At 36.8% G+C, this 27,448-nt stretch overlaps 1 protein-coding gene across 2 annotated transcripts in view; it reads right to left on the reverse strand.

The window, feature by feature from the left end:
* Positions 1-27,448, reverse strand: part of TMEFF2 (transmembrane protein with EGF like and two follistatin like domains 2) — a 284,403-nt gene that overhangs the window by 38,565 nt on the left and 218,390 nt on the right. For both annotated transcript variants that reach the window (XM_027965049.3, XM_060410149.1), the window contains exons 6-7: positions 20,170-20,318; positions 19,203-19,262 (exon numbers count right to left, since the gene is read on the reverse strand). In XM_027965049.3, the coding sequence (XP_027820850.1) occupies positions 19,203-19,262; positions 20,170-20,318 (209 nt within the window). The remainder of the gene's footprint in view (positions 1-19,202; positions 19,263-20,169; positions 20,319-27,448) is intronic.

Below are 27,448 nucleotides of genomic sequence, written 5' to 3' on the forward strand. Positions count from 1 at the left end.
TGAGATATACCATCATTTTATTTAATTTTCTGTTGCTGAATATATTTGATCAAAATTTCTATTTAATTTTAGTATAGAACACAATATTCCTTGGCACTTGAGTGTTGACAATTTTATCACAATAGCTTTTCTTTAACCCCTTAATTTAAAAAGTTTTCTTTCCTTGTAAGTTGTGTTTTAACCCTTTGGAATCATTTCCCAAGAGAGAAATACTGTGGAGTTTATAATGAAATTCATTAGGAATCAGAATTCATTTACCAAAAATTAGATTGAAATGAAACTTGCAGTAGACAGAGGAACCCCAAACATCTTCATTTTCCATTAAGCATGAAAAGACTCTGAGCAAAGTAATTTCTTGGTGAGAATTTTGGCCTACTGTAGGATTCCACTGCCTCTTTTGTATTTGACAGTTTCAAAAACATGGTATACCCTAGTGCTCTAAAAACACAATACAGAAGGGGAATGACCAATAATAGACATGGGTACATCAGGATAATATGACAAATTGGATGAACTGACAGGCAGGTGATGAATAGTTTTAACATGACCCTAAAAATAGTGAAGGGATGTTTGCACATTGACACTTCTCTAAAGGCAGATGGATATGCATGACCTGAGCTTTTAGACAGGTGTCAGGAATATTGATGGCTGATATAGGAATGATCATTTTCTTGGCAGTGTTGCAGTAGACAGTTTGCATGATTAATGATGCATCTTTGGCTTTTTTTTTCTCCTCAGGGCAGAAAGGGATATGATTCTTTGTAACCCCAAGGAACGTAAGAATTCTGCCTGCAGGGTAAGGCAGGAGAGCTTTATTCACCTAAGAGCGCCATTTTCTTTTGCAGCGGGGTGGAGGGTGGTGGGGAGGGGGATGGTGGTGGTGAAGAAATAGTAGGAAAATAAACAAGTGATCTTGACATATGCGATGACAGTGCTTGGTAGGATGATTATAACACACTTCTTATGAACAGCGTTCTACCCCACGGCAGAGGAGTCTTGCACAGATCTGAAAGCACAGAGTGCAGTAAGCCTGGGCTCTGACAAAACCAAAGCAGACTGTGGCTTTGGAATGGATCCGATCACATACAAGGCTTGAGTGAACATTTAAGAACCACTTCCAAAAGAAATAGTACAAGACCAAGGGCAGGAAATAGGAGGTGAGATCATCTTCCTAATGTTTATATTCATTTCAGGTTTTTGGAGACAATTTTCTGATTCAAATCAACTCAATATTGTTTCTAAATGCTAAATCTAGTGAGAAAGGGCTTTTCTTTTCCAAGAATAATACTGTTTGCTCAGGTTTTTAAAATGTCACATAGAGCAGTGAATGAACTCAAGGCTCAAGATTAAATACAGAGTATAAAAATAGTTTGTAGATGTATTCTGCTAAACTCTGAGCATCCCACCTACTAAAAATATTATGGTAAATAAAGGTAAATATAAACAATGGGGGTAAACTCCAAAAGTTTATTTATTTATTTTTCCTTTCCTTTTTCAAGGAATAAAGGGAAACCATGGAATTCAAGTTCTTATAAAAATCTTTGGTGATTAAGGTGATCAAAAAAAACAAGCAATCTAGTTCTCCAAAGAGATATAAATATAGTATAGAAGCTCATTTGTATGAGGGAAAGTGGTAAGAATTTCATCCTCATGTACATAAGTGATTTGATTATTTCTTTATTTTCCATTTACTTGGAGAGAGGACAAGAGTTATAATTTAAAATCTGTGCTGGTACTAGAAATGTTTACATATGTATTTATTGATTAAATTATCAGTGAGTAAAACTCATATCCAAAATGTAGAAATGATGGAGTGTGTCTTACCTAGAATAGGCTTTTAACAAATTTAACTCATAATTTTAATTGGTACCCTGCTACAATCAAATTCTGTAAGAGAGTTCTCTTGGTGGTGGTTTGCGGGTTTAGTTGCTAAGTTGTGTCTGACTCTTGGGACCCCATAGACTGTAGCTCGCCAGGCTCCTCTGTCCATGGGATTCTCCAGGCAAGAATACTGGAGCGGGTTGCCATTTCCTTCTCCAGGGGATCTTCTGGACCCAGGAACTGAACCCAGGTCTCCTGCGTTGCAAGCGGACTCCTGCATTGCCGGCAGATGCTTTACCAATGGAACTACCAGGGAAGCCTGCAGAGTTCTCTTGATAGAGCTAAATCATATTAACTTAAACTAATACAATTTTTAGTCAAATTCTGAAACCTTCTACATATGTTGAGTACAGTGAACTCTTCTATTACTTAGGAGCACACTGAAAGAAAAAAAAGATTTTAAAATTAAAAAAATAAATTAAAAAAAAATCATTGTAACAGTATGAATGGTTGCCCCAAATAGCCCTTGTGCTTTTAGAAAATGGAGCTTAAGCAAGATTTAAGCCAGTCAGTAGGAAACAGAATTACCTGAAGCATAAATTCTAAGCTTTATACATATTCAAGGGAAGACCAAGTAACACAGCCTTGCCATTTTTACTATCATGTGAATTGAATCGCCAGTCTATGTCTGACGCAGGATGCAGCATGCTTGGGGCTGGTGCATGGGGATGACCCAGAAAGATGTTCTGGGGAGGGAGGTGGGAGGGGGTTCATGTTTGGGAATGCATGTAAGAATTAAAGATTTTAAAATTTAAAAAATAAAAACTAAAAATTAAAAAAAATGATCTAACTAATACACATACACAGAAAAAGGAAAATAGAAATCTAGAACCTAAAAATTTTTAATTAAAAAAATTAGATACAATTATGCTATCCAAAGTAAAGAATTATTTGTCTTAAAAATAATTAAAACTTTGATGACAACATGACAAACATGTTAGAATAAGAAGTACCCATATCCTAAATTTGTGCCAATAATAATTCCTTATAACTCCAAATGAATCTCATCTTACAAAGGCTTTTTATTTTCAAAACATATAAAAAGGCAGAAAAGATATAATTTTCATTAAAGATTCTCAGGGAGGTTAGGAGACTTTCCCAGATGATATAATATTTGTAAGTTGAGCACGTAGGTTTAGAATTTAGGTCTTTTGTCAACCTGTCCAGTATGTTTTCCACAATAAAAACATTTCAATAGGGAATTAACAAACCATATACAGAAGAAAATTCAATAAATGGATTATAGGGCTTTCTTGGTGGCTCAGTGGTAAAGGATCCACCTGCCAATGCAGGAGACATGGGTTTGATCCCTGATCCAGGAAGATCCCACATGCTGCGGAGCATCTAAGCCTGTGCACCACACTACTGAGCTTGTGCTTCAGAGCACGGAATTGTAACTACTGAAGCCCAAGCGCCCTAGAGCCTGTGCTCTGCAACAAGAGAAAAACCATGCAGCAGGGAAGAGTCAGACAGGCAAATTAAATACATTAATTACCTAAATTAAAAAAATAGATTATAGATACTTGTATGTTATTTCATTTGTCTATACCAGACAGATTTAGTTCATTTTTTTAGTGACTAACTTTTGGAATAAAACTCGTACAGATGAAAAAAAAAATCCCATCTTTCAGAGATAGTTTGTTTTTAGAAAGGCCATCATAAGTTTTTCAAAACATTAACAAATATATCTCAGACAATTTATTTACCAACTCTTCCTTCTTAGGTTTTTTTTTGTTTCAGCATAAAGCCCAATGGTACACGTACTATATGAGTAAGTAGTAGTATAATCTAAGACAGAAAATAGCATTGCTGCGAAGGTTCTTCATTTGTTTCAATACAAAAGTAATTACTGTAGCAAAGACTTGCTCATTTATCATTTCCTGTTGTCTTTGTTATTTTTCCAAGTTGTCTTTTAAAACAAATATCCTTATTGTCCTTGTTGCAAAACCAATAACTTTATTTTACTAAGTACGACAGCAAACCAGTGCAGCCAGCTTCATTCCCCATTCCAAGGAGGATCTGCGCCTGGGAGCTGCTAAACAGTAACACACACAGGTGTCCTTCCCTGAGGGAGGTCTAGCTGAGCTCTAGGTTGCCTTTTAAGGGGCATCTCCAAGCTCATCTCCATTTTCAACTATGAAGGTTTTCATGAACACCTGAGATCTAAAGCCATTATCAAGCATGCAGTTCCATGAGCAACACAATTTCAGCCTTAAGAATTGCTGTTGGACACTTAAATAGAATTTAGCCAGCCTGATTTTAAATATATTCCTCTGAATCAGGTTTATAAAGATTTCTACTGAGTAAGTGCCAGATAATAAAAGAAGCTTTGAAATAGTTGCTGTTGCCTTCTCAGAGAATGTCATTAAAGATCTTTCATACAGACGATGTTTGGCTCAGTGATTTAGTCAAAATGTTTTAAGGAGTAACTAATATGAACACAAGGATGACACAGCTTTGCACTGAAACAAAGCAGGGACATGGGTTATTAGACTACTAGCTAAGAATACTGAATAAGATAAGGATCCAATTATGACTAGGGGACTTTCCTTAATAACTTATGATAACTAAGAGTATAACTTCCTTTTTAGCTAGATGCCTTTTCATCATCCAGAAAATGCATTCCTTCTTATTGTAAAGACATTCAGAAACAGACATTTCTTCTCATTTGTAAAGCTCTAAAGGATATTTCTCTTAATGAGACAACTATCATTTTATTAAAAAGATATGTATGTTTCAAACAGTGAGATAAAAATAAACTTGGTCTAAGTGATCCTTGATTTAGGGTTATGTCTCCTCTGTGGCATGCGAAAGCTGAGAAATGATTAGAGGGCCCACTTCTTGACTTCATGGTGTCACTTAATGTCTAGAACCTATGTAATGCATGTGCATGTGTGCTAAGTTGCTTCCATTGTGTCTGACTCTGCGACACTCTGGACTGTAGCCTGCCAGGCTCCTCTCTCCATGGGCATTCTCCAGGCAAGAATATTTGAATGGGTTTCCATGCCAGTATTCCAGGGGATCTTCCTGATCCAGGGATTGAACCCTCATGTCTTATGTCTCCTGCATTGGCAGGCAGGTTCTTTACCCACTGAGCCACCTGGGAAGCCCTCAGTTCAATTCAGTTCAGGTCAGTCGCTCAGTCGTGTCCGACTCTTTGCGATCCCATGAATCGCAGCATGCCAGGCCTCCCTGTCCATCACCAACTCCTGGAGTTCACTCAGACTCATGTCCATCGAGTTGGTGATGCCATCCAGCCATCTCATCCTCTGTCATCCCCTTCTCCTCCTGCCCCCAGTCCCTCCCAGCATCAGAATCTTTTCCAATGAGTCAACTCTTCTCATGAGGTGGCCAAAGTATTGGAGTTTCAGCTTTAGCATCAGTCCTTCCAATGAACACCCAAGACTGATCTCCTTTAGAATGGACTGGTTGGATCTCCTTGCAGTCCAAGGGACTTGCAAGAGTCTTCTCCAACACCACAGTTCAAAAGCATCAATTCTTCAGCGCTCAGCTTTCTTCACAGTCCAACTCTCACATCCATACATGACTACTGGAAAAACCATAGCCTTGACTAGACGGACCTATGTTGGCAAAGTAATGTCTCTGCTTTTGAATATGCTATCTAGGTTGGTCATAACTTTCCTTCCAAGGAGTAAGTGTCTCTTAATTTTATGGCTACAATCACCATCTGCAGTGATTTTGGAGCCCTCCAAAATAAAGTCTGACACTGTTTTCACTATTTCCCCATCTATTTCCCATGAAGTGATGGGACCAGATGCCATGATCTTCATTTTCTGAATGTTGAGCTTTAAGCCAACTTTTTCACTCTCCTCTTTCACTTTCATCAAGAGGCTCTTTAGTTCCTCTTCACTTTCTGCCATAAGGGTGGTGTCATCTGCATATCTGAGGTTATTGATATTTCTCCCAGCAATCTTGATTCCAGCTTGTGCTTCTTCCAGCCCAGTGTTTTTAATGATGTACTCCGCATATAAGTTAAATAAGCAGGGTGAAAATACACAGCCTTGACGTACTCCTTTTCCTATTTGGAACCAGTCTGTTGTTCATGTTCAGTTCTAACTGTTGCTTCTCGACCTGCACATAGGTTTCTCAAGAGGCAGGTCAGGTGGTCTGGTATTCCTATATCTTTCAGAATTTTCCACAGATTATCGTGATCCACAAAGTCAAAGGCTTTTTCTAATGCCATTAAGCAGGGTTTCCAAACCTTGACACTATTGGCACTTTTGGCTAGATAATTCCTTGTTGTGGGGACCTGTCCTCTATATTGTAAGACGTTTAGTTTGGCAGCAACGCTAGCCTCCACCTTCTAGATGTACATGTACCTCCTCATCCCCAGACAATTAAAGATGCCTCTAGAAATTGTTAACTGTTGCCCCAGTTGAGAATCACTGGCACAAGGTAACGGTCAATGCCTTTCCCTCAAGATCATGCTTTTTGAACTAAAGTTGTATATTTGATTATAGAATCCTAAATCCAGAAAGGCTTCATTATAATATAATTTTATTTTCAAATTTTACTGATGAGAAAAGTTAAGATTCTTAGAGGCTAAATACCCGTCTAAGTTTCGACGAGGTAGGTTAGAATAAAGTTGACACTAAGTTGAAATTTTTGCATTCCTATTCCAGGCTCTTTCTCCTACCAAATGCTCTTTGAAAGTTATTTGCTCTGAAATTAAAATGAAATTAAGAAATAAATATGGCTACCTATATGATTGGAGAATAGCCTTGCAGAGAATTTAAAACAGTAGACAATACACATAAAATTTCTACTTGATTTTGGAAAGAGGTAAGTGATCCTATTCCAGTATATTATTTTCCTGATATGATGACGATAATAATCATGATTATAATGAAGATGACAGTGGTTTTCTTAGGATAACGTTACAATTAGCTGTATTTCCTAAGCATATACCAATTCATGGCTAATGTGAACAGCTAAGAAGCATATTAATTTGCAGAAAGCAGTCAGCTTGAATGTTAGAATAGACTCTCAACAACATGCTTAGATAAGTGAGAGGTAATGGTTATCTATCACTGTTGATGGGTGCTCTGCCTACTATTAATTATTTTGCATATAGAAGGCAGTGTGGACACTTTCTTTAAATGACTTTACAGATAAGTTTCCCTGGCCTGCCTGTTGGTTCCTCCTCATGCTTCCATCACTACATTTCATTAAAAAATCAGAAACAAAGGCATATGTGCCAACTATGGGGAAGGGTGAGTGGCTGGCTTTGGAGATAGGAGTAAGTTTTGCTCAGAGATCATTTCAAACAACCAGAAACCTTCAACTTCCCTGGGGCTCCTTAAATAATGGAAAAATAAATAGGGAAAAACCCAGTGGTGCAAGATTTGTAGAATAATTGTGACAGTACATGAACAGTCAATCTGCAGAAGTGAATTTGGATGTGTACTGCCTGACAAAACACTAATTGCCTGTTGGTTTAAACTCTGTAGACTAATAACATGATCTTTCTGGAATACTTAATTTCTGGAGGACAAATGGAGCTTGTTTATAGGCTTCATTTTCTGAACGATTTTTAAAATTTTATTCAAAATATATTTTAGTTAAGCAGACATTTATTTCTGTTATTAAATGAAATGCTCTCAGGAAGAGGTTTTCTGATGTATGGCTGGCACACACAGCTTTGAGTCTTAGAAAATGTGAAAGATAAAAGCAATGCATGCGTGCTAAGTCACTGCAGTCATGTCTGATTCTTTGCAGTCTCATGGACTGTAGCCAGCCAGGCTCTTCTGTCCATGGGATTCTCTAGGCAAGAATACTGCAGTGGGTTGCCATGCCCTCATCCAGGGAATCTTCCTGCCCCAGGGATGGAAACTGTGTCTCCATTCTCCTGTATCTATTGGCAGGGGCGTTCTTTACCACTAGCACCACCTAAAAGCAGTCAAGTTTTTTTTCAATTTGGCCTTGAATATATATTATAGGAAATGGCAATCCACTCCAGTATTCCTGCCTGGAAAATTCCATGGACAGAAGAGCCTAGTGGGCTACAGTCAGTCCATGCAGTTGCAAAGAGTCAGACGTGACTGAGCAAGTAACACTTTCATATGTTACAGGAATATTATATAATACTACCAAACATTGATGATTCATTCACAGTTCCCCACAAAATCCTCCATCTCACTCTGTTTGGAATAATAAATAAACTTGTTCTGTTTGTATTAATGAAATGAAACATTAACAATGTCATCATAAAGGAAATTTATTGGCATAAATGCTAAGAATTATTTTAGGATGCACCCAAAATATTAAACTTGCTTCCTAAGATTTACTCATTTTTCTTAGTTAATGGTCAGACCTCTTTGAATTATCTGTTAAGGAAGGGCTTTGAAAGATAACTTTGCGTAAAAACTTTTGCAACTTTCAAAATGTAGAAGGACTTATCAACCCAATATGGTTAATACAGATATTTATACCAATATTGTAATTTCTTTGGGGAAAATCCCAGAGGAACTCAGAAGTAGGAAGAAGAAATTGCCCTGTGCTTTTCCAGAGCACTAGAAAGTCTTAAAGTCATGAGTTGGCTTTTAGGAAAGCATGTCTAAACTACTATATGTAGAAAAATAGGTAGACTGGACAAGAACCACCCAGAAATGGAAACTCAACAAAGAGTAACATAGGCCAATAGCGTTACTGTTAAGTGCTAACCATGGAAGAGGAAATCCTGGCTAAAGACACTTATTATCTATATAAATTTGAGGACAAGAATATCTCTATTGCATAGACTTTTGTATCAGGCTGTCTTAGCTTGATTCCTTAAACATCTAAAGAAAATATGCTCTGTTCAGATTCACTAAATGACCTTATAACTGGGCTTCTTGGAGAATTCAACTCTAAGAAGAGAATGTACTGGCTGAGGAACCAAGGGCTCTAGACAATTCTATCTTATTCTATCTATTCTATCTATCTACCTATACACTGACGTTGAATCTTGGTTTACCAGGGACGAAACAGCTTACTTTTAGAGTGTTGAAAATGTAGATCTCTGAGTCCACAAGTCTAAGAGATTTGTCATGAATTCAGTAAATATCCAATCTTGCGCTATCCTATCTCAATAGTCTTCCCCCTGCTCCATGGCTCAGATGGTTAAGAATCTGCCTGCAATGCAGGAGACCCAGGTTCCATCCCTGGGTCAGGAAGATTCCCTGGAGAAGAAAATGGCTACCTACTCTAGTATTCCTGCCTGGAGAATCCCATGGACAGAGGAGCCTGGTAGGCTACAGTGCATGGGGTCCCAAAGAGTGGGACACGACTGAGAGACTAACACTTTTACTTTCACTATCCCAGTTGCCTGTCTACCGATTCATCATCTCCACTATGTGATGTGCTGTGCTTATTGGTTCTTGGCCCTTAACTAAACCTGTCTCTGCCTCCCAACTCCAGCCACTTCCCAAAGCTCATCTGGACCTGTGCTCCGTAATTGGCAAAATACTCTCTCTCATCAGATGTATCACTCAAATTTTCATGTCTCTTCTTACATACTGAAGCACTAGCTTTCCCTGAAAGTACCAAGTCCCTGCAGCTTTCAGGACTCAGAGGTGGGGATGGCATGCTTCCTTCTTAGGTCCTCCTTACTATTTTCAGGTTACATTCCTCAAGCCTTATTACTGATCTTCATGCACTTTATGCCTAGAGTTTAGCTCATAAGTTAGATTTCTCTTGGTTCCATTTGAGTTCAAACTAAAAGTCTGAGTGTCTTACAAATGATCAACTGGAGGGAATAAGCTACAACCCATGAAACGAGTAACAGTGTTTAGAAATGCATTTTTTCTGAGAGATTTTAGTTTTTGAGATATTTAAAAATATTTTTAGTTGATTATGTTTGTACACAGTCTCAAATTGTCAAGATGTGAGAACTGAATTTTTAATGTTCTTGATAATGTGGGTTCATATATTTGGGGCATGTCGGACTCATTAACAGAAGTAAATCAAAGAGCTGTAGATATTTTGGGCTTTTTGAAACTGCTTGAATTCTAGATATTAGTTTTATGAAGAACTATGTGTCTTGAAATTATACAGAGAATTTGAAGATATTCTGCTCTAATTTCAGTTTCACATATTCTACCCATACTTAAACTACTGTTCCTTAGGAAGAGAAATGTCATGTTTGAGGTAAAAAGGTAAACCATAGTGGAGAATTATTTCACTTTCGCCAGTGATATCTAGATGTTTGAACTCGAACAGTTTTTCCTCTTTGCCTCCTAGGCCAAGAAGACTTGTTTTTCCTCAATGGTCAGTTTTTTGTTAAAACTATTTATTCTGACTTTGACACTTCCCCTAAATATTCTGCATAAGTGGAAAACATTCCTGTATACTCTGGGGTATAAATGACTAATTTTAAAGCTCAACTAGAAACAAAAAGTGATACCATGATCTTGTAGTCCTGTCAAATGTTATGTCCTCTTATTAAATTCCTATTTGGATCACATAATGTAATAATCTGGTGACCACGTTTTTCAAATGATCAAAATATACCATATATAACATTGTGTTGACCAGAGGAAAACTGAAAAAATGACCATGTGATAAATTTGACATACTAATATGTCAAAGACTTAGAGATGGCAGGTGTTTAATAAGTACTTCTTTATAGGTGAATTAAAAAATAAGCCAAAGGATCTTGCAATAAGTTGTTATATGACTTGGGTAGGAAAAAATAAAACTTTTGTATTTTTTTGATCTTATAAATGACAGTATATGTATAGAAACTCTGAACCCATATGCGAACAAACCATATCCCACACAATGTGTTACATTTCCCATAAAATAAATTCTTTTAAGTTTTCAGATCAAAAGGAAACTAACAGCAATAGCTAGCTTACTTGCTACTTGCTAATGCCTTATGTAACATCCTTTTTTTTTTTTTAAGTATAATTGCTTTACAATGGTGTGATAGTTTCTGCTGTACAACAAAGTGAATCATCTATATGCGTATATATATCCCTTCCCTCCTGAGCCTCCCACTTCCCCTGACTCCACCCCTCTAGGTCATCACAGAGCACTGAGCTGAGCTTCCTGTGCTATACGGCTTTCCACCAGGCAATTATTTCACACGTGATAGTGTCCATAGGCAGATGAATGGGTAAAGAAGACGTGGTACATATACAAGATACAACATTGCTCTGCCATGAAAAGGAATGAAACTGGGTCATTTGTAGTGATGTAGATGGACACAGAGTCTGTCATATAAAGTGAAATAAGTCAGAAAGAGAAAAACAAATATCGTGTATTAACACGTATATATGGAATCTAGAAAAATGGTACAGATGAACCTATTCCAGAAAAGAATAAAGATGCAGACATAGAGAACGGCCATATGGACACAGGCGATGGGGAAGGGAAGGATGGGATGAACTGGGAGAGTAACACTGACACATATACACTTATATTTCATCTCAACTCCAACTTCAGCTCTGCGGAAGTAGGCTTATTATTGAACAGATAACGAAACTGAGGCTCAGAATGGTTAACTAACTGATTCAAGTTTAAATAAGCAATAATAACGTGTCTGGTGTTTCAGCTCAGCCCTGTCTGATTTGTAATGGCTTTAACCACTAAACTGGCTGCCACACCTTCAAGGGAGGGAAAAGTTAATAGGTAACACCTCAAGGTGAACAATTTGTTTTAGAAAAAAAGTGTTTCAAATAGGAAAAAATAAAAGTGCACATAAATGATTCAGGATGCTTTTATGAACTAGGGCATAAACACAAAGTTTTCTAGTGTGTCTAGCAGGGCCCAAGGCAACTCTTCGGTAGAAAACTTTCATCTGTATTGCAAATACTATTTCTGTGTTTATCTATAACCATGAACATAACATCATATTACAGATGACTGGCTACGTGATTTTATGGGGAAAACAATGAAAGTACAGAAGTTCAAGACAGCAGGAAAAATCATGAGTGAGAGTTCATAGAAAGCTTTATGAATTTTGCAGCACTCTAAACTAAATCCCAGAGGGAAAAATCCTCAAATTGAGACACTTTCCCTCAGAAATCTTGAGAAAATCTTGACATCTTAATTCATTTCCTAAACTTAAATATTCTAGGCTAGTCTGGTGGCACTGTAATAGCCCAGGCAAACATTTTTATTTATTTCCCTGTTGATACCAATATTTGTGCTACAAGCTGCTGTCTGTATTTGCTGATATTTATTTATTTATTTCCTACAGATCAAATTATTGGCCTAGACATAACATGCTTTCCAGTGAAGTGTTCCTTGTGTTCACAAGCAAATAGAAAAAGTTTCCATTTTAAAGGCAGATTTTTGCCACATGACTGAATTAATTTGTATGAAAAAATATGATATGGAATCACTTGGCAGTCATGTTTATATATATATAGTGGAAGGGCAATTGAGGCAAATAATAAATAAATCAAGCAAGTGCCTTTTTTGCATGGATGGCTGGTCAATACATCAAAATACTGCATCCAGCTCCAGGTCAACCATTTAATGTCTCTGAGCCATGGTTTTATTTCCCCTAAATATTTGTAACACTATTTTATTGAACTGATGTTAAAGCGAATAAGATAATGTGGATGGATCTTTGTAAAACTACAAAGTGTCACACACACACATTTTCTATTAATGCAGGATTACTTGGTAACAAATCCTGTTCCCTTTGGCTTCTCCTGTGTATGTGGATAAACAGGAAATAGAACAGGAGAATTTTAAAACCAAACAATATAGTGCTTATAATATATAGACATAAATTCAAAGAGAAGAGTAACTCTGGAGCATCTCACAGCAATGAGGATATCATGGTGAAACAGTTTTGAATCTGGATTCAAAAGGGGTTAACCTTTAAGGTGTAGTGTCAGTCCCAAAGCCTCTAAGAATGTTAGGTAGTGATGCTTTTCCCCTGATCCCTCACCATTCACATTTTGCTGGAATCTGAAATTAGCAAAGATGCTTTGAGCCTTAGCTCTATCACATAGTCTTTTTACTTAATCTTCCTGAACCTCCATTTCTCACCTGTCAAATGAATACAATATCTCCCTCACATTTTGGTTGTCAAGACTGAAGGAGACAATATATGTGAAAAGCCTTTGTAAATTGCAATGGCTTCTACAGAGAACAAGTGATTATGACAATTCACTTAGGCTATCTAGATATACTTTCAAGATGTCAGTTTCCTCTTAGTGTAGAAAAATGGGTTGATGGAATAATAATAGGATGGATAGAATTTGGTTTAAATGTGTAGTTCTGGTTATTTTCTTCCACATTTCAGACCTGAGCTTAATATCTAAATTATTGCTTAAATATAAGGAAAAGAGAACATTTCCTAAAAAATTAATCCTGCCTAAATTTTATAAGAAATAGTGAACAACCAGTGTAATGTAGAGATCAAGTAGACATATGGACTCCATAACTAGACTCAAAGTTAAGCAGAGCCTGGCTCCCTCCCTAGAGTGGGGATGACTCGGGACTTATTTTCCTCATTAACAACTAATAAAAACAGGGGGATTTTTCTTCCCCATATACAGACTGTAATCTAACATATCCTTTATCTTTACTCAAGCTTTCTGACTGTTCTGTTATCCTGCTGAACCTGTAGCTACATGAGAAAGAAAGACTGAGTATGCTTTCTCTTGGAGCTATTTTCCTCAGGACTCTGGGTTATTTATTTTTCAATTTGAAAATATACATGAATGTAACTAATTACTTTAGTCTGCCATAGGGACCCTATTGTTGAGTTATATATATTTTAATGCTATGCTCTAGAATGTTATAAAAAATTGATTTAAAAAACCCCCAGCAATATAAAGAGCTTCTTGGCATATTTTATTAAAATCACTGTTGAAGATCTTATCCATTCTATATTTTCCAGTGATGCCTTATAAGATCTACACTAAATATTTCCTTAGAATTTAGTTCCAAAGAAACTTTGGCCTCTGAACTGATTATTTTCATCAGACAGTGAAAGACCTAAGCTTCATTTTAGCAGAGATTTCCATTGACATGTTCACCTTTGTAAAGCCCAGGACAGCAGAATGCATATAATAGACCAAATATTTGTTGAATGAATTGATTCAATCATAATTTCTCTTTTCATATTGATTTCAAGAATGCTTAGGGCTAAATGCAGTAACTGTAATAGTCTATGTTGCTGATATATTTATTTTACTCAACAGTTCTGCTTTTATGTTTTCAATTTCTCTTTAAAAAATTTCATTGACTATATTTTAATTGTAAGTTGCTGCAAATACTTTTGGAAATCAGTACAGAATGGCATTAAAAATATATTTTATTTTCCAGATGATAAAAGAAAGACTAGTTTAACTTCATGATTATTTTGCTCGTTTTTTTACATCTAATAACTTATAAAATTAAGCATATTTTTACCAGAAAAAAATATATAGTCATTTTTATAAAGCATGACCAGACTTTCAGACAGAAAAGCAAACCAATCAGAAAATACACATATCATATGAAGAAAAACAAAATAGTTGCACTTCATTTCTTTTTTCATTACAAGACATGAGGGCAACACACACACACACACACACACACACACACACACATACACACATCTATAAAGACAATGTTGCAGATTTCAAGAGATGTAAAACATTTGCTATTTAAAAACTTACAGAAGGAAAGTTTAATATTAGCATTTTGAAACAATGGAAATCCCTGAAAGCCCCAGCTTTGTGGTTTTATAAAACTGTATTCTCTGAACCTTTCTGCTAGTGAACAGGAAGACCTAAATTTAAGCCCATCCTAGACTGATGAAGGGAGAATAGCATTAAGTGGCTTGTTTAGCTCATCAGACAGGGATCCTGTCTGCCTTGAAACAAAGAGACCCAAAGCTCTTGATTCAGGACTCACTAATGCCTTGAGTCTCATTAAAGAAGAGAGGGCAAAATAGAGACCCAAGTCAGACACAATCAGCAAATACTGCTGGCAGGGATGATCTGGCAAATTTTTTGGTTTCTCAGTGTCCATTTCAGTTTTGTGCCTGGAAGTGTCTGGAAAGTCACAGCTCTGCATAAGCTCAGTCAGGCTCTAGTCTTGCTAGCAGCATGGTTCTTGTGGTTTGCATTAATTTTTTCATAAATGAGCCCCTACTAGTCCTTACTGGAGTTTCTCTTCTTAAGGTTATATAAAAATGAGATACAGCATATTTATTTTTAGATTTAGGCTTTCTTTAAAGTGTATTCCCATTTTTGTAATCAGATATATGTGTTCTTATATTAACAGCTGCAAGGTAGGCTCAAAGGGAAGAATGTTGGCGGGGGGAGCTAAAAGTTTTAAACTATAATATTAAACACAGGTAAGGAAACAAAGGAGAATGCATTAAAGATCTGTACCTCTCTGTGGTACGAGAGCACATGAATGTTTGTCTAACAGGAGAAGTGACTGACATTAAATTAGCTGTGAGTACTCGCAAACTTCTAGGAAAAGGAATCACCCAGTTCCTGTTTTCCCTCCTTGGGGAGTTTTGAGCTTGTGAAACAAATTAAGAGGACAATAACATACTGAGTCTCCATTTGGTGCCCTTTTACTTTTTCTAAAGGTTGAGTCCCCAAATTCAGGAAAATACAAATACTATGGGAAGCGTGGAAATGCTGAAAAGTGAAAGTGAAAGTCGCTCAGTAGTGTCTGACTCTTTGCAACCCCATGGACTATACAGACCAACAGTCCATGGAATTCTCCAGGCCAGAATACTGGAGTGGGTAGCCTTTCCTTTCTCCAGGGGATCTTCCCAACCCAGGAACTTAACCTAGGTCTCCCACATTGCAGGCAGATTCTTTACCAGCTGAGCCACAAAGGAAGTTCTAGAAAGGCTGAGGGACATGACTACTTTTTGGACAAAGGAGCCTGGAAGGCCACAGTCCATGGGGTCGCAAAGAGTCAGACACATGATTGAGCGACTAAGCACACACAGCATAACTATTATTTAAACAATGTCTAAAAAGTGTATATATTACATTTTAATAAGATCATTCATGAAGATAAACATCTAAATTAAATCCAGGGGAATTTTAAAGTGTGCAATCAATGTTTAATTAGAAATTGCAAGCTTCCATTGACATTATCTTTGTTCCTGTCTTAAATCTGGATTTCAACAAATGTTATTTTTAAACTTTACTTTTTATCTCAAAAGTTTTTCTTTGGGATTTACTAGATAAACCTGATGTCAAATTAGAACATCTTGGACAACATTTAGTGTCTAGATAGTTTTCATTTGCATGTACTTAAAAACACATTCTTCTGTTCAATAAAGACATAGATAGGAAAGAAACAATGTCAACTAAAAGTACTGACACTGAAGACCAGAGATGATCTGTTTGAAACCAAGCTCAAATATAAAATATTTTTTGGAATAAAAATTCAACTTCCCAAACTGTTTGAAAATGGACAAACCATTAGTATGCAAAATATTGAGAGAATTGCATACTCCCTTCCATTTATTGATACAAGTTTATACATGCAAAAATATTTGCACATTGACGCTAATCAACTTGAACTCTTCTTTGTTTCAGGGACAAAATTCTCAGGAAGAGGTTTGATTTTCCTATGAGTTCAATGGAGAAGATATTCACAAAATGTAAAAATTTTTTTAAATTTAAATTTATTTATTTTAATTGGAGGCTAATTACTTTACAATATTGTATTGCTTTTGCCATACATCAACATGAATCCACCACGGGTGTACACGTGTTCCCCATCCTGAACTTCCCTCCCACATTCCTTCCTGTACCATCCCTCTGAGTCATCCCAGTGCATCAGCCCCAAGCATCCTGTATCCTGCATAGAACCTGGACTGGCGATTCATTTCATAGGATACTATACATGTTTCAATGCCATTCTCCCAAATCATCCCACCCTCTCCCTCTCCCACAGAGTCCAAAAGTCCGTTCTATACATCTGTGTCTCTTTTGCTGTCTCACATAAAGGGTTATCATTACCATCTTTCTAAATTCCATATATATGCGTTAGTATATCGTATTGGTGTTTTTCCTTCTGGCTTACTTCACTCTTTATAATAGGCTCCAGTTTCATCCACCTTATTAGAACTGATTCAAATGTACTCTTTTTAATGGCTGAGTAATACTCCATTGTGTATATGTACCACAGCTTTCTTATCTATTCATCTGCTGATGGACATCTAGGTTGCTTCCATGTCCTGGCTGTTATAAACAGTGCTGCGATGAACATTGGGGTATACGTGTCTCTTTCAATTCTGGTTTGCTTGGTGTGTATGCCCAGCAGTGAGATTGCTGGTCATAAGGCAGTTCTATTTCCATTTTTGTAAGGATCTCCATTTTTGATGATTTTTTTCTAAATGAATTTGCAAAACAGGTATAAAAATATCTTAAATGCATTTAGTAAGTTACTCCTTTTATAAAAATGAGATTCTTGTAAAATCTCCAAATATTTTTGGCTACAGTAAAATTAAATATGTCAGGTGGTGATTTAAAATGCCAATATATAGTTATTATTTATAATAAAATATAGAATTTAAATTTGACATCATTTAAAATGTAAAACATGCTATTAGCTTTAGAGTTCAATTTTCCATTATTATCTTTCATTACTTTCAGTATTTTCCTGTAGATCAGCATATTCCAAAGTACATTCTTAGTGACACTAGTAATGAAAACTATGCCACAAAAAAATGTGTTATTCATCAATAAGTTTGATAAAAGCTATGTGTTATTAGGAATTACTCATAATTGTGTTGCATGTGATAATGACATAATTTTATTTAAAAAGGGTTGATCTTTTAGAGATGTAAGCTAAAGTAGTTATGAATAAAATGATATAATTTCTGGAATGATTTCCACATATTTTGAAAGTGGAAAAAGATGGGTGTGGGGATGGGGTTAGGTCAGTCATGGATTGATGTTACTCAACTTTGAGTGATGAGTACCTTTGGGTTCATTTTACTATATGGCCTATATTTGTGTGTATTTTGTATAGATGAGAAATTCTGCACAAGACATACAAAGCATTAAATAAATAAAAGATGCATATTTCTTAAAAGTTTTATACTGCATGTAAAAGCTATGAGGAGTTCTAGGTTAAAAAAAAAAAAAACCATTTGTTTATCTGGGATCTTCTCAAACTACTGACCATAGACTCTTCTTTTCAAGGAACGTGTATCAATTGGTCTCCTGGACATTTTGGAAACAGCTATACATTATCTATGTAGAACTAATGTCTTTTTCCATGGATCATTGTTCATGATAATTCTAGACAGCTAGTGCACAAAAACATTTATTTATGTGTTGAAAATTAAGGTAAAAATGGAAAATTTTTAAAAAGAATTATTTCCAAATTCTAAGATGTTTGAAGTATCTATAAGTAAAACATCTAATTTTTAAAAACTTCATCAAGATTTATTATGTGTATAAATATACCGGCAGAAATAGTGCTAAAGGAAATACAGTTTCAAAAAGAGTGAATAATAGTCCATATTTCTTAAACATTTTTTCCGTTGGCTATTAGCCATAAATCTAGTTATAGATATTTAATAACTAAATAAAAAACTGTTTTAAAAAAACTACATATCATTATCAACCTCAATAATTTTATTATATTTTTATCCTAAATTTCTATGAAGTTTAAGAATCTGTTAAAAATCATATTTGAATACCCATAAATTATTTCTCACTCAAGCAAAGTATAGTAGGCAAAAATATTCCTCAGAATAATATTCTATAATTGCTAAATAAGATTTACATTTCTGCATAAAATGCTTTATAATTTTGCATGTGTCAGAGTATAATTTTACTCTATAAAATTATAAATGTATAATTTTGCATTTTAGTTTCTAAGTAACTTATTTTATTATTTTTAAAATAAGTTAACCATACCTTTTAAACTTTGCATCAGAGTAAAAAGACAGCCTGTATTGCTATTTATAGATGTCCTTTCTTTCCAGCTTTTTTAGAGACTAGAAGACTTCTTTCTTGTTGACTTTTATAAAAATTCAAACTAGAACATTTGCATTAATTACAATATACCACCAAAAATTGCATTAATTTCCATTGATGTCCATTAATTTGATAAATGTTTTGTCATTTGTACCATTTGCACTGTCAAAACAAGTTAATTATATCTTACTGACATTTTTGACAATTGCTTTAACTGCAAAAAAGTATCTTATTTGCTTCCACAAAAATTCAATCTCATCTATTGAAAATTTGAACTAAGCAAGAGAAGACTAGCCCATGTCAGGAGTCTTACAAGATCAGCTTAGGATCAATGGTAAACAATGAATCCTCAGAATTCTTTAAAAGCAGTGCTCATATTTTATGGTGGAAAATATTACGTACCTGCATAATCTGTTCTTGCATAATGCCCATCTTCAGATTTAGTAGTTGTAGTTGTGTTATCTGTGTTAAAAAATTAACAATAAAGATTGATTAACTTGTTACCTAGATATCTTTCTAACAGTATTTTCATTACAATTAAGGAGTTTTCAAATATATTTCTAAGCAATCTTTACACAAATCAGATTTACAATATCAATTTCTGTTTAAGACAAATAGAAAGATATAGGCTTTCTAATGCTTAGGGCAAGAAGTTTCAAACTATAACTGAGATAAGTTGGGTAAAAGAATAACAAATCAAAACCCAAGAAAATATTTGTTTCTGAACAAGAAACAAAATAGAACATTCTGGGACATCCCAACTGTGAGAATGTACTTGACATATTTCTATTGACTCAATATATTAAAATGGTGTGATCTGCTCTGATTTCAATGTTATACAATATATCTTTATAGTCTTTGCTAAAAATTATTTTAACTTTCTCTTTACCCTGTTCAAGGAGTATATCTACAATTTTTGGAATACTGGACTCTGTGTTGATGGCATTGTGAAGACGCAGCGCCATTATACAGAAAAAAAGTATGGATCGTTGCCAATAGGCCCTATAATCACCACAATTGCTGCAGTAAAATTTACTGTCCATTGTAAACCAAACTTGTCTTTCAAAAAGAAGTCCCTGCCTAATAAGGGATTATCTCCTCTTTTCATTTCTATGTAAAGACTGAGTGAAGTGAAAGTCGCTCAGTATGTCTGACTCTTTGTGACCCCATGGACTATACAGTCCAGGGAACTCTCTAGGCCAGTATACTAGAATGCGTAGCCTCTCCCTTCTCCAGGGGATCTTCCCAACCCAGGGATCAAACCCAGGTCTCCGCCATTGCAGGCAGATGCTTTACCAGCTGAGCTACAAGAGAAGCCCATGCAAAGACTAAAGATATTCTGCAAAATAAATTTTGGTGTGAGTATTACCTTGACATCGACCCAATGACATGACTTCAATTTTCTCCTGTTTCTGACATGACGCTTCTTTGATTTGACATGCATTATCATAAGATTTCCCATCAGAAGCACACAGGGGATTGAAGTTGGTCTGAGAACAGTCAATGTTGCACACACACCTAAAGGGAGAGAGAAATAAAATGTGCAACATCAATGGTGTTGTTACCACATTATAAATAAAACACAAAGAGGAAGAATTGCTAGGCTGGCAAAATGCAAGTTGGCAAAATTGAATTGTATCCTTCCAGGGGAAGTTCCTTCACTCTTCTACCTGAGATGAAAAGAAACACAGAACTAATCTAAAATAATTCAAAAGACTGAGCAATGGATAAAAAATAAAAAAGGGGAAACTCAGAAAATAATCATCAGTTAATCTCTGCCACTGGAACTTTTAAAATATGTACATAAACTTCCCTGCTGATGCCTGCAGAATTTGAATAGGCTGAAGTAGCCATGAAATTCTGCTTTACAATTTCCTTAAATGAAATCTACTGTGTTACTTCTTTTCTCAGGCTATTTGAATGGTGAAAGCTTGAGGAAAATGACTCGGAGGACATTTCAGAGAATGTACACATGGAGATTATTTGGAATGCAACGAGGAGTTAAATTTCTTCAGCGTATATGAAGATACACATATGATGTGCTAAACAGGAATGGTCAGTGGTCCTTAGTATTTTGAGGAGATCACCAAACCCTTTGAGAATCAAATAACAGGTACAGACCTCTCCTCAGAAATACTGTACTCATGTAAACAACTCTGCATAATATTTTAGGGGTTTCATGGGCCCCTGGTAGCCTATGCCATTAAACTCTTTCCCAAATACATACTACTCTCTCTGTTTTCTGTTTTAAATAAGTTGATTATCACTCATGATTTTAATAGATTTCTTAATAGAAATAAAAATTTGGTGGATTAATGAAAATTAGTTTACTTGAATTAAGAGAATTAGATATTTTAAAGCAAGCTTCTTAGGATTTTTCCTATGTCCTTGTAACTCACCATATTTTACAATCTACTTTTTCACTCAGAATATTGTGTTTATGTGTGCAAATATGTTACTGCCTTAGAATATAAACTCGTTTAAAATTTTTATTAATATTTCTATTACTTTTCTAAACAGATGATAATATTCTTGAAGTGATGAATCACACATTTTACTTCTGTATATTTTACTTGGAGCTGAGCATAGGATATAAGGATAACAAAAACAAGCAGCTGACAACACGCTGGGTTCTGAACACGCATTGCTTTCTTTAATCTTTGCAACAGCCATTTTACAGACCAACGATATTACATAAAGTCAGAGAGCTAGTAAACTGTGGAACAAGGACCCCCCACAGATGTGTTAAACTAAAATACAATCCTTTCTGCCCACCATAGGCTGTGTATTAGTTTCCTAAAAACTTCTAAACATAGTTGTTTATAAGCAGGTTTCTGGGCCTCCTTAAATCTGGGGCGGGGGAAGCCTAGGGTTCTGTATTCTTAGTTAATCATCCTGGCATCAGATTCACTTCCTGGGAATCACTGCTTGATTGGTTTGTCGACTGAGTGAGAGAGGGTATGTCTACACACTAGTGTCTCTCAGAGTGTAGTCTTGAAATCATCTGTATCAGAATTACCTAGATCTTGGTTAAAAATGTTGGCAGATAATGTGCTAATCCATTTATTTTATTTTATTTTTTGAATAAGAGAATTACTCTAGAAATGCTTGGTTATTTTTAATAGTTCACTTAGGTACAAATAAGAGAGATGGCAACCACCTCTAATGCTTAAGTCATTGAGAGCGGTGTTCCTACCTTGGCCGTGATGGTGCTACATGATGACAGCTACTGGGATCACAATATTGCTTCTTTGGCTGATTCTTTGCATCTGAAAAATCTGAGATCAGGAGCTGTTACATGTTCAAAGAGCTTTTGGTCCTTGCGATAAAGAATTGGGAGAAGTGACTTTGTAGCTCAGGCTTGATCTCAATAAAGAGGAAAGGGGACCGATTTTTGTATTTTTAAAAAGATAGCTTCATTTATGTTGAGGAGAGTTGAGGTTTTGACTACTGTTGTGTTGGACTCTAGAGACCATCCCCTTGAAAGACACTGAAATAATTATCTGTTAGCAGCAGCAGAACAGAGAGGAAGGTATGTGAGAACCTATGAACATCTAGAGCAAATTAGGTAATGTATCAAGGGATTTTCAGGTTTCTCCAAGTTGAATACAAAGAAATGCAGGGATGTACATCACATATACTCTTGCCCCCCCAAAAAAGACTGGCAATTCAGAAATCCATTTGATATCATAACAAAATAGCAAATGAGAATGGAGATGGAAAGATAAAATTTGGTTGAATTGAACTGGCCAGATTGAACATTTCAGTGAAGAACTCAACTAAACCATAGTACCAATAAATTAAACAGTTATTTGGAAAGTCTAACAATATCACCCTTTTCCAGTGGGCTATTTTTTCCCTTTGACTGATCTGATCTTAGTCCCATAGACTTTTGCTGCTGATACCTTCTTCCCTTTCCTTTTCCAGCATTGCTCGTTCAGGGATATCCTTTCAAGGTTTGTTTCCCCTTTGGAAATTCATCACTCTTGCTGCCTCAAATAAAGCCTTTCAGGAAATGGCTAAGAAAAAAAGTTCAGACATTTGGAATTTCTATTCTCATCTCAAAGGGAGGACCTAGATTCTTTTAGGTGAAAGTAAGATACGAGTTTTGTCATAAGCTTCAGGCAAGCATTGAAAGTTGAAAGTTACGCTCAGTTGTGTCTGACTCCTTGCGACCCCCCATGGACTGTAGCCCACCAGGCTCCTCTGTCCATGGGATACTCCAGGCAAGAAAACTGCAGTGGGTTGCCATTTCCTTCTCCAAGGGATCTTCCTGACCTAGGGATCGAACCCAGGTCTCCTGCCTTGCAGGCGGACGCTTTAACCTCTGAGCCACATGGGTTACACTCATCTTTTCTCTACTGTACAGCGTCATTATATAATACCTCCACTCCTTTCTCCATCCTCTTTGAGCCTTGCCTATGTTAAATAAATGCATGAGTATAATAAATTTACTCATGAATTTCGGCATCAATTGGAAATTTGAAATCTATGGAGAATACTTTTTTTCTTTGAATAAGTGGAAGAAGCTTCATTGATTGCTGAAATGGCTTAAAAACTATGTAGATCAGGGAAAAGGAAACGTTGGGATTGGCTTAAAAAGACCTAGTATTTCTACATTATAAAAGACCAATGAATTCTGATTATATTATCATTATTTACTATATTTTTTGTACCTAAGTATATTAGGCTTAACTAGTTAGAAAACCATGCAGGATTTCAGGATCAGAATCTCAAACTCTAAGTCCATTTTGACTTTTATCAGTAGTGGCTAAGTTTTGTGTTCCTGCCCGGCCCAATACCTTTCAAACACTAAACTTTTAGTAACTGTGGTTTCAATATATACATAAGTGAAATGAATGAACAGAGCAAAAGGATTTTATATTTTTAAAGAGAGGATGAAATTAATCCAAATTATCATCACTCTACTGCCATAAAAGTAGACATATCAGTTCAGTTCAGTTCAGTTCAGTTCAGTCGTCAGTTGTGTCCGACTCTTCGTAACCCTATGAAATGCAGCATGCCAGGCCTCCCTGTCCATCACCAACTGCCGGAGTTCACTCAGATTCACGTCCATCGAGTCCGTGATGCCATCCAGCCATCTCATCCTCTGTCGTCCCCTTCTCCTCCTGCCCTCAATCCCTCCCAGCATCAGAGTCTTTTCCAATGAGTCAACTCTTCGCATGAGGTGGCCAAAGTACTGGAGTTTCAGCTTTAGCATCATTCCTTCCAAAGAAATCCCAGGGTTGTTCTCCTTCAGAATGGACTGGTTGGATCTCCGTGCAGTCCAAGGGACTCTCAAGAGTCTTCTCCACCACCACAGTTCAAAAGCATCAATTCTTCGGCGCTCAGCCTTCTTCACAGTCCAACTCTCACATCCATACATGACTACTGGAAAAAACCATAGCCTTGACTAGACGGACCTTAGTTGGCAAAGTAATGTCTCTGCTTTTGAATATGCTATCTAGGTTGGTTATAACTTTCCTTCCAAGGAGTAAGCATCATTTTACATGGCTGCAACCACCATCTGCAGTGATTTTGGAGCCCCAAAATATAAAGTCTGACACTGTTTCTACTGTTTCCCCATCTATTTCCCATGAAGTGATGGGACCAGATGCCATGATCTTCGTTTTCTGAATGTTGAGCTTTAAGCCAACGTTTTCACTCTCCTCTTTCACTTTCATCAAGAGGCTTTTTAGCTCCTCTTCACTTTCTGCCATAAGGGTGCTGTCATCTACATATCTGAGCTTATTGATATTTCTCCCAGCAATCTTGATTCCAGCTTGTGTTTCTTCCAGTCCAGCGTTTCTCATGATGTACTCTGCATATAAGTTAAATAAGCAGGGTGACAATAGACAGCCTTGACGTACTCCTTTTCCCATTTGGAACCAGTCTGTTGTTCCATGTCCAGTTCTAACTGTTGCTTCCTGACCTGCATACAGATTTCTCAAGAGGCAGGTCAGGTGGTCTGGTATCCCCATCTCTTGAAGAATTTTCCACAATTTATTGTGATCCACACAGTCAAAGGCATTTCTGGAACTCTCTTGCTTTTTCCATGATAAAGCAGATGTTGGCAATTTGATCTCTGGTTTCTCTGTCTTTTCTAAAACCAGCTTGAACATCAGGAAGTTCATGGTTCACGTCTTGCTGAAGCCTGGCTTGGAGAATTTTGAGCATTACTTTACTAGCATGTGAGATGAGTGCAATTGTGTGGTAGTTTGGGCATTCTTTGGCATTGCCTTTCTTTGGGATTGGAATGAAAACTGACCTTTTCCAGTCCTGTGGCCACTGCTGAGTTTGCCAAATTTGCTGGCATATTGAGTACAGCACTTTCACGGCATCATCTTTCAGGGTTTGAAATAGCTCAACTGGAATGCCATCACCTCCACTAGCTTTGTTCGTCGTGATGCTTTCTAAGGCCCACTTGACTTCACATTCCAGGATGTCTGGATCTAGGTGAGTGATCACACCATCGTGATTATCTGGGTTATGAAGATCTTTTCTGTATGGTTCTTCTGTGTATTCTTGCCACCTCTTCTTAATATCTTCTGCTTCTGTTAGGTCCATACCATTTCTGTCCTTTATCCAGCCCATCTTTGCATGAAATGTTCCCTTGGTATCTCTAATTTTCTTGAAGAGATCTCTAGTCTTTCCCATTCTGTTGTTTTCCTCTATTTCTTTGCATTGATTACTGAGGAAGGCTTTCTTATCTCTTCTTGCTATTCTTTGGAACTCTGCATTCAGATGCTTATATCTTTCTTTTTCTCCTTTGCTTTTCACTTCTCTTCTTTTCACAGCTATTTGTAAGGCCTCCCCAGACAGCCATTTCGCTTTTTTGCATTTCTCTTCCATGGGGATGGTCTTGATCCCTGTCTCCTGTACAATGTCACGAACCTCATTCCAGAGTTCATCAGGCACTCTATCTATCAGATCTAGGCCCTTAAATCTATTTCTCACTTCCACTGTATAATCATAAAGGATTTGATTTAGGTCATACCTGAATGGTCTAGTGGTTTTCCCTACTTTCTTCAATTTAAGTCTGCATTTGGTAATAAGGAGTTCATGATCTGAGCCACAGTCAGATCCTGGTCTTGTTTTTGTTGGCTGTATAAAGCTTCTCCATCTTTGGCTGCAAAGAATATAATCAATCTGATTTCAGTGTTGACCATCTGGTGATGTCCATGTGTAGAGTCTTCTTTGTGTTGTTGGAAGAGGGTGTTTGCTATGACCAGTGCATTTTCTTGGCAAAACTCTATTCGTCTCTGCCCCGCTTCATTCCGCATTCCAAGCCCAAATTTGTCTGTTACTCCAGGTGTTTCTTGACTTCCTACTTTTGCATTCCAGTCCCCTATAATGAAGAGGACATCTTTTTTGGGTGTTAAATCTAAAAGGTCTTGTAGGTCTTCATAGAACCGTTCAACTTCAGTTTCTTCAGCATTACTGGTTGGGGCATAGACTTGGATAACTCTGATATTGAATGGTTTGCCTTGAAAATGAATAGAGATCATTCTGTTGTTTTTGAGATTGCATCCAAGTACTGCATTTTGGATTCTTTTGTTGACCATGATGGCTACTCCATTTCTTCTGAGGGATTCCTGCCCACAGTAGTAGATATAATGGTTATCTGAGTTAAATTCACCCATTCTAGTCCATTTTAGTTCGCTGATTCCTAGAATGTTTACGTTCACTCTTGCCATCTCTTGTTTGACCACTTCCAATTTCCCTTGATTCATGGACCTGACATTCCAGGGTCCTATGCAATATTGCTCTTTACAGCATCGGACCTTGCTTCTATCACCAGTCACATCCACAGCTGGGTATTGTTTTTGCTTTGGCTCTATCCCTTCATTCTTTCTGGAGTTATTTCTCCACTGATCTCTAGTAGCATATTGGGCACCTACCGACCTGGGGAGTTCCTCTTTCAGTATCCTATCATTTTGCCTTTTCATACTGTTCATGGGGTTCTCAAGGCAAGAATACTGAAGTGGCTTGCCATTCCCTTCTCCAGTGGACCCCATTCTATCAGACCTCTCCACCATGACCCACCAACCTTGGGTGGCTCCACAGGGCATGGTTTGGTTTCATTGAGTTAGACAAGGCTGTGGTCCTAGTGTGATTAAATTTACTAGTTTTCTGTGAGTATGGTGTCAGTGTGTCTGCCCTGTGATGCCCTCTTGCAACACCTACCATCTTACTTGGGTTTCTTTTACGCTGGGTGTGGGGTGTCTCTTCATAGCTGCTCCAGCAAAGCGTACCTGCTGCTCCTTACCTTGGACAAGGGGTATCCCCTCACCCCTGCCCTTCCTGATCTACGTGCAGTAGGGCCTAGAAGAGTTATCCCACATTGAAGGTCAGGAAGGGTGGCGGTAAGTAGACATATGGTAGCTAATAAATATTTTTCTTGCCAAATATTAAATGTCCTCACTAAAATCAATGAATATTCAATTGAATTTAAGAATAATGGTGACAATAATAATAATATTTTATTCAATGACAGCGCCTGTCCCAGTGTTATATGCTTTATATGTTATCACTCCTTTTATCTTTCTATCTCTGCGAGGTAGTTACCATTACTATCTCCCTCTTGGGCTTCCCTGGTGGCTCAGATGGTAAAGAATCCACCTGAAATATGGAAACCTGGGTTTGAT

Source organism: Ovis aries, chromosome 2 (genome assembly GCF_016772045.2).
Source record: "Ovis aries strain OAR_USU_Benz2616 breed Rambouillet chromosome 2, ARS-UI_Ramb_v3.0, whole genome shotgun sequence".
NCBI lineage: Eukaryota > Metazoa > Chordata > Mammalia > Artiodactyla > Bovidae > Ovis > Ovis aries.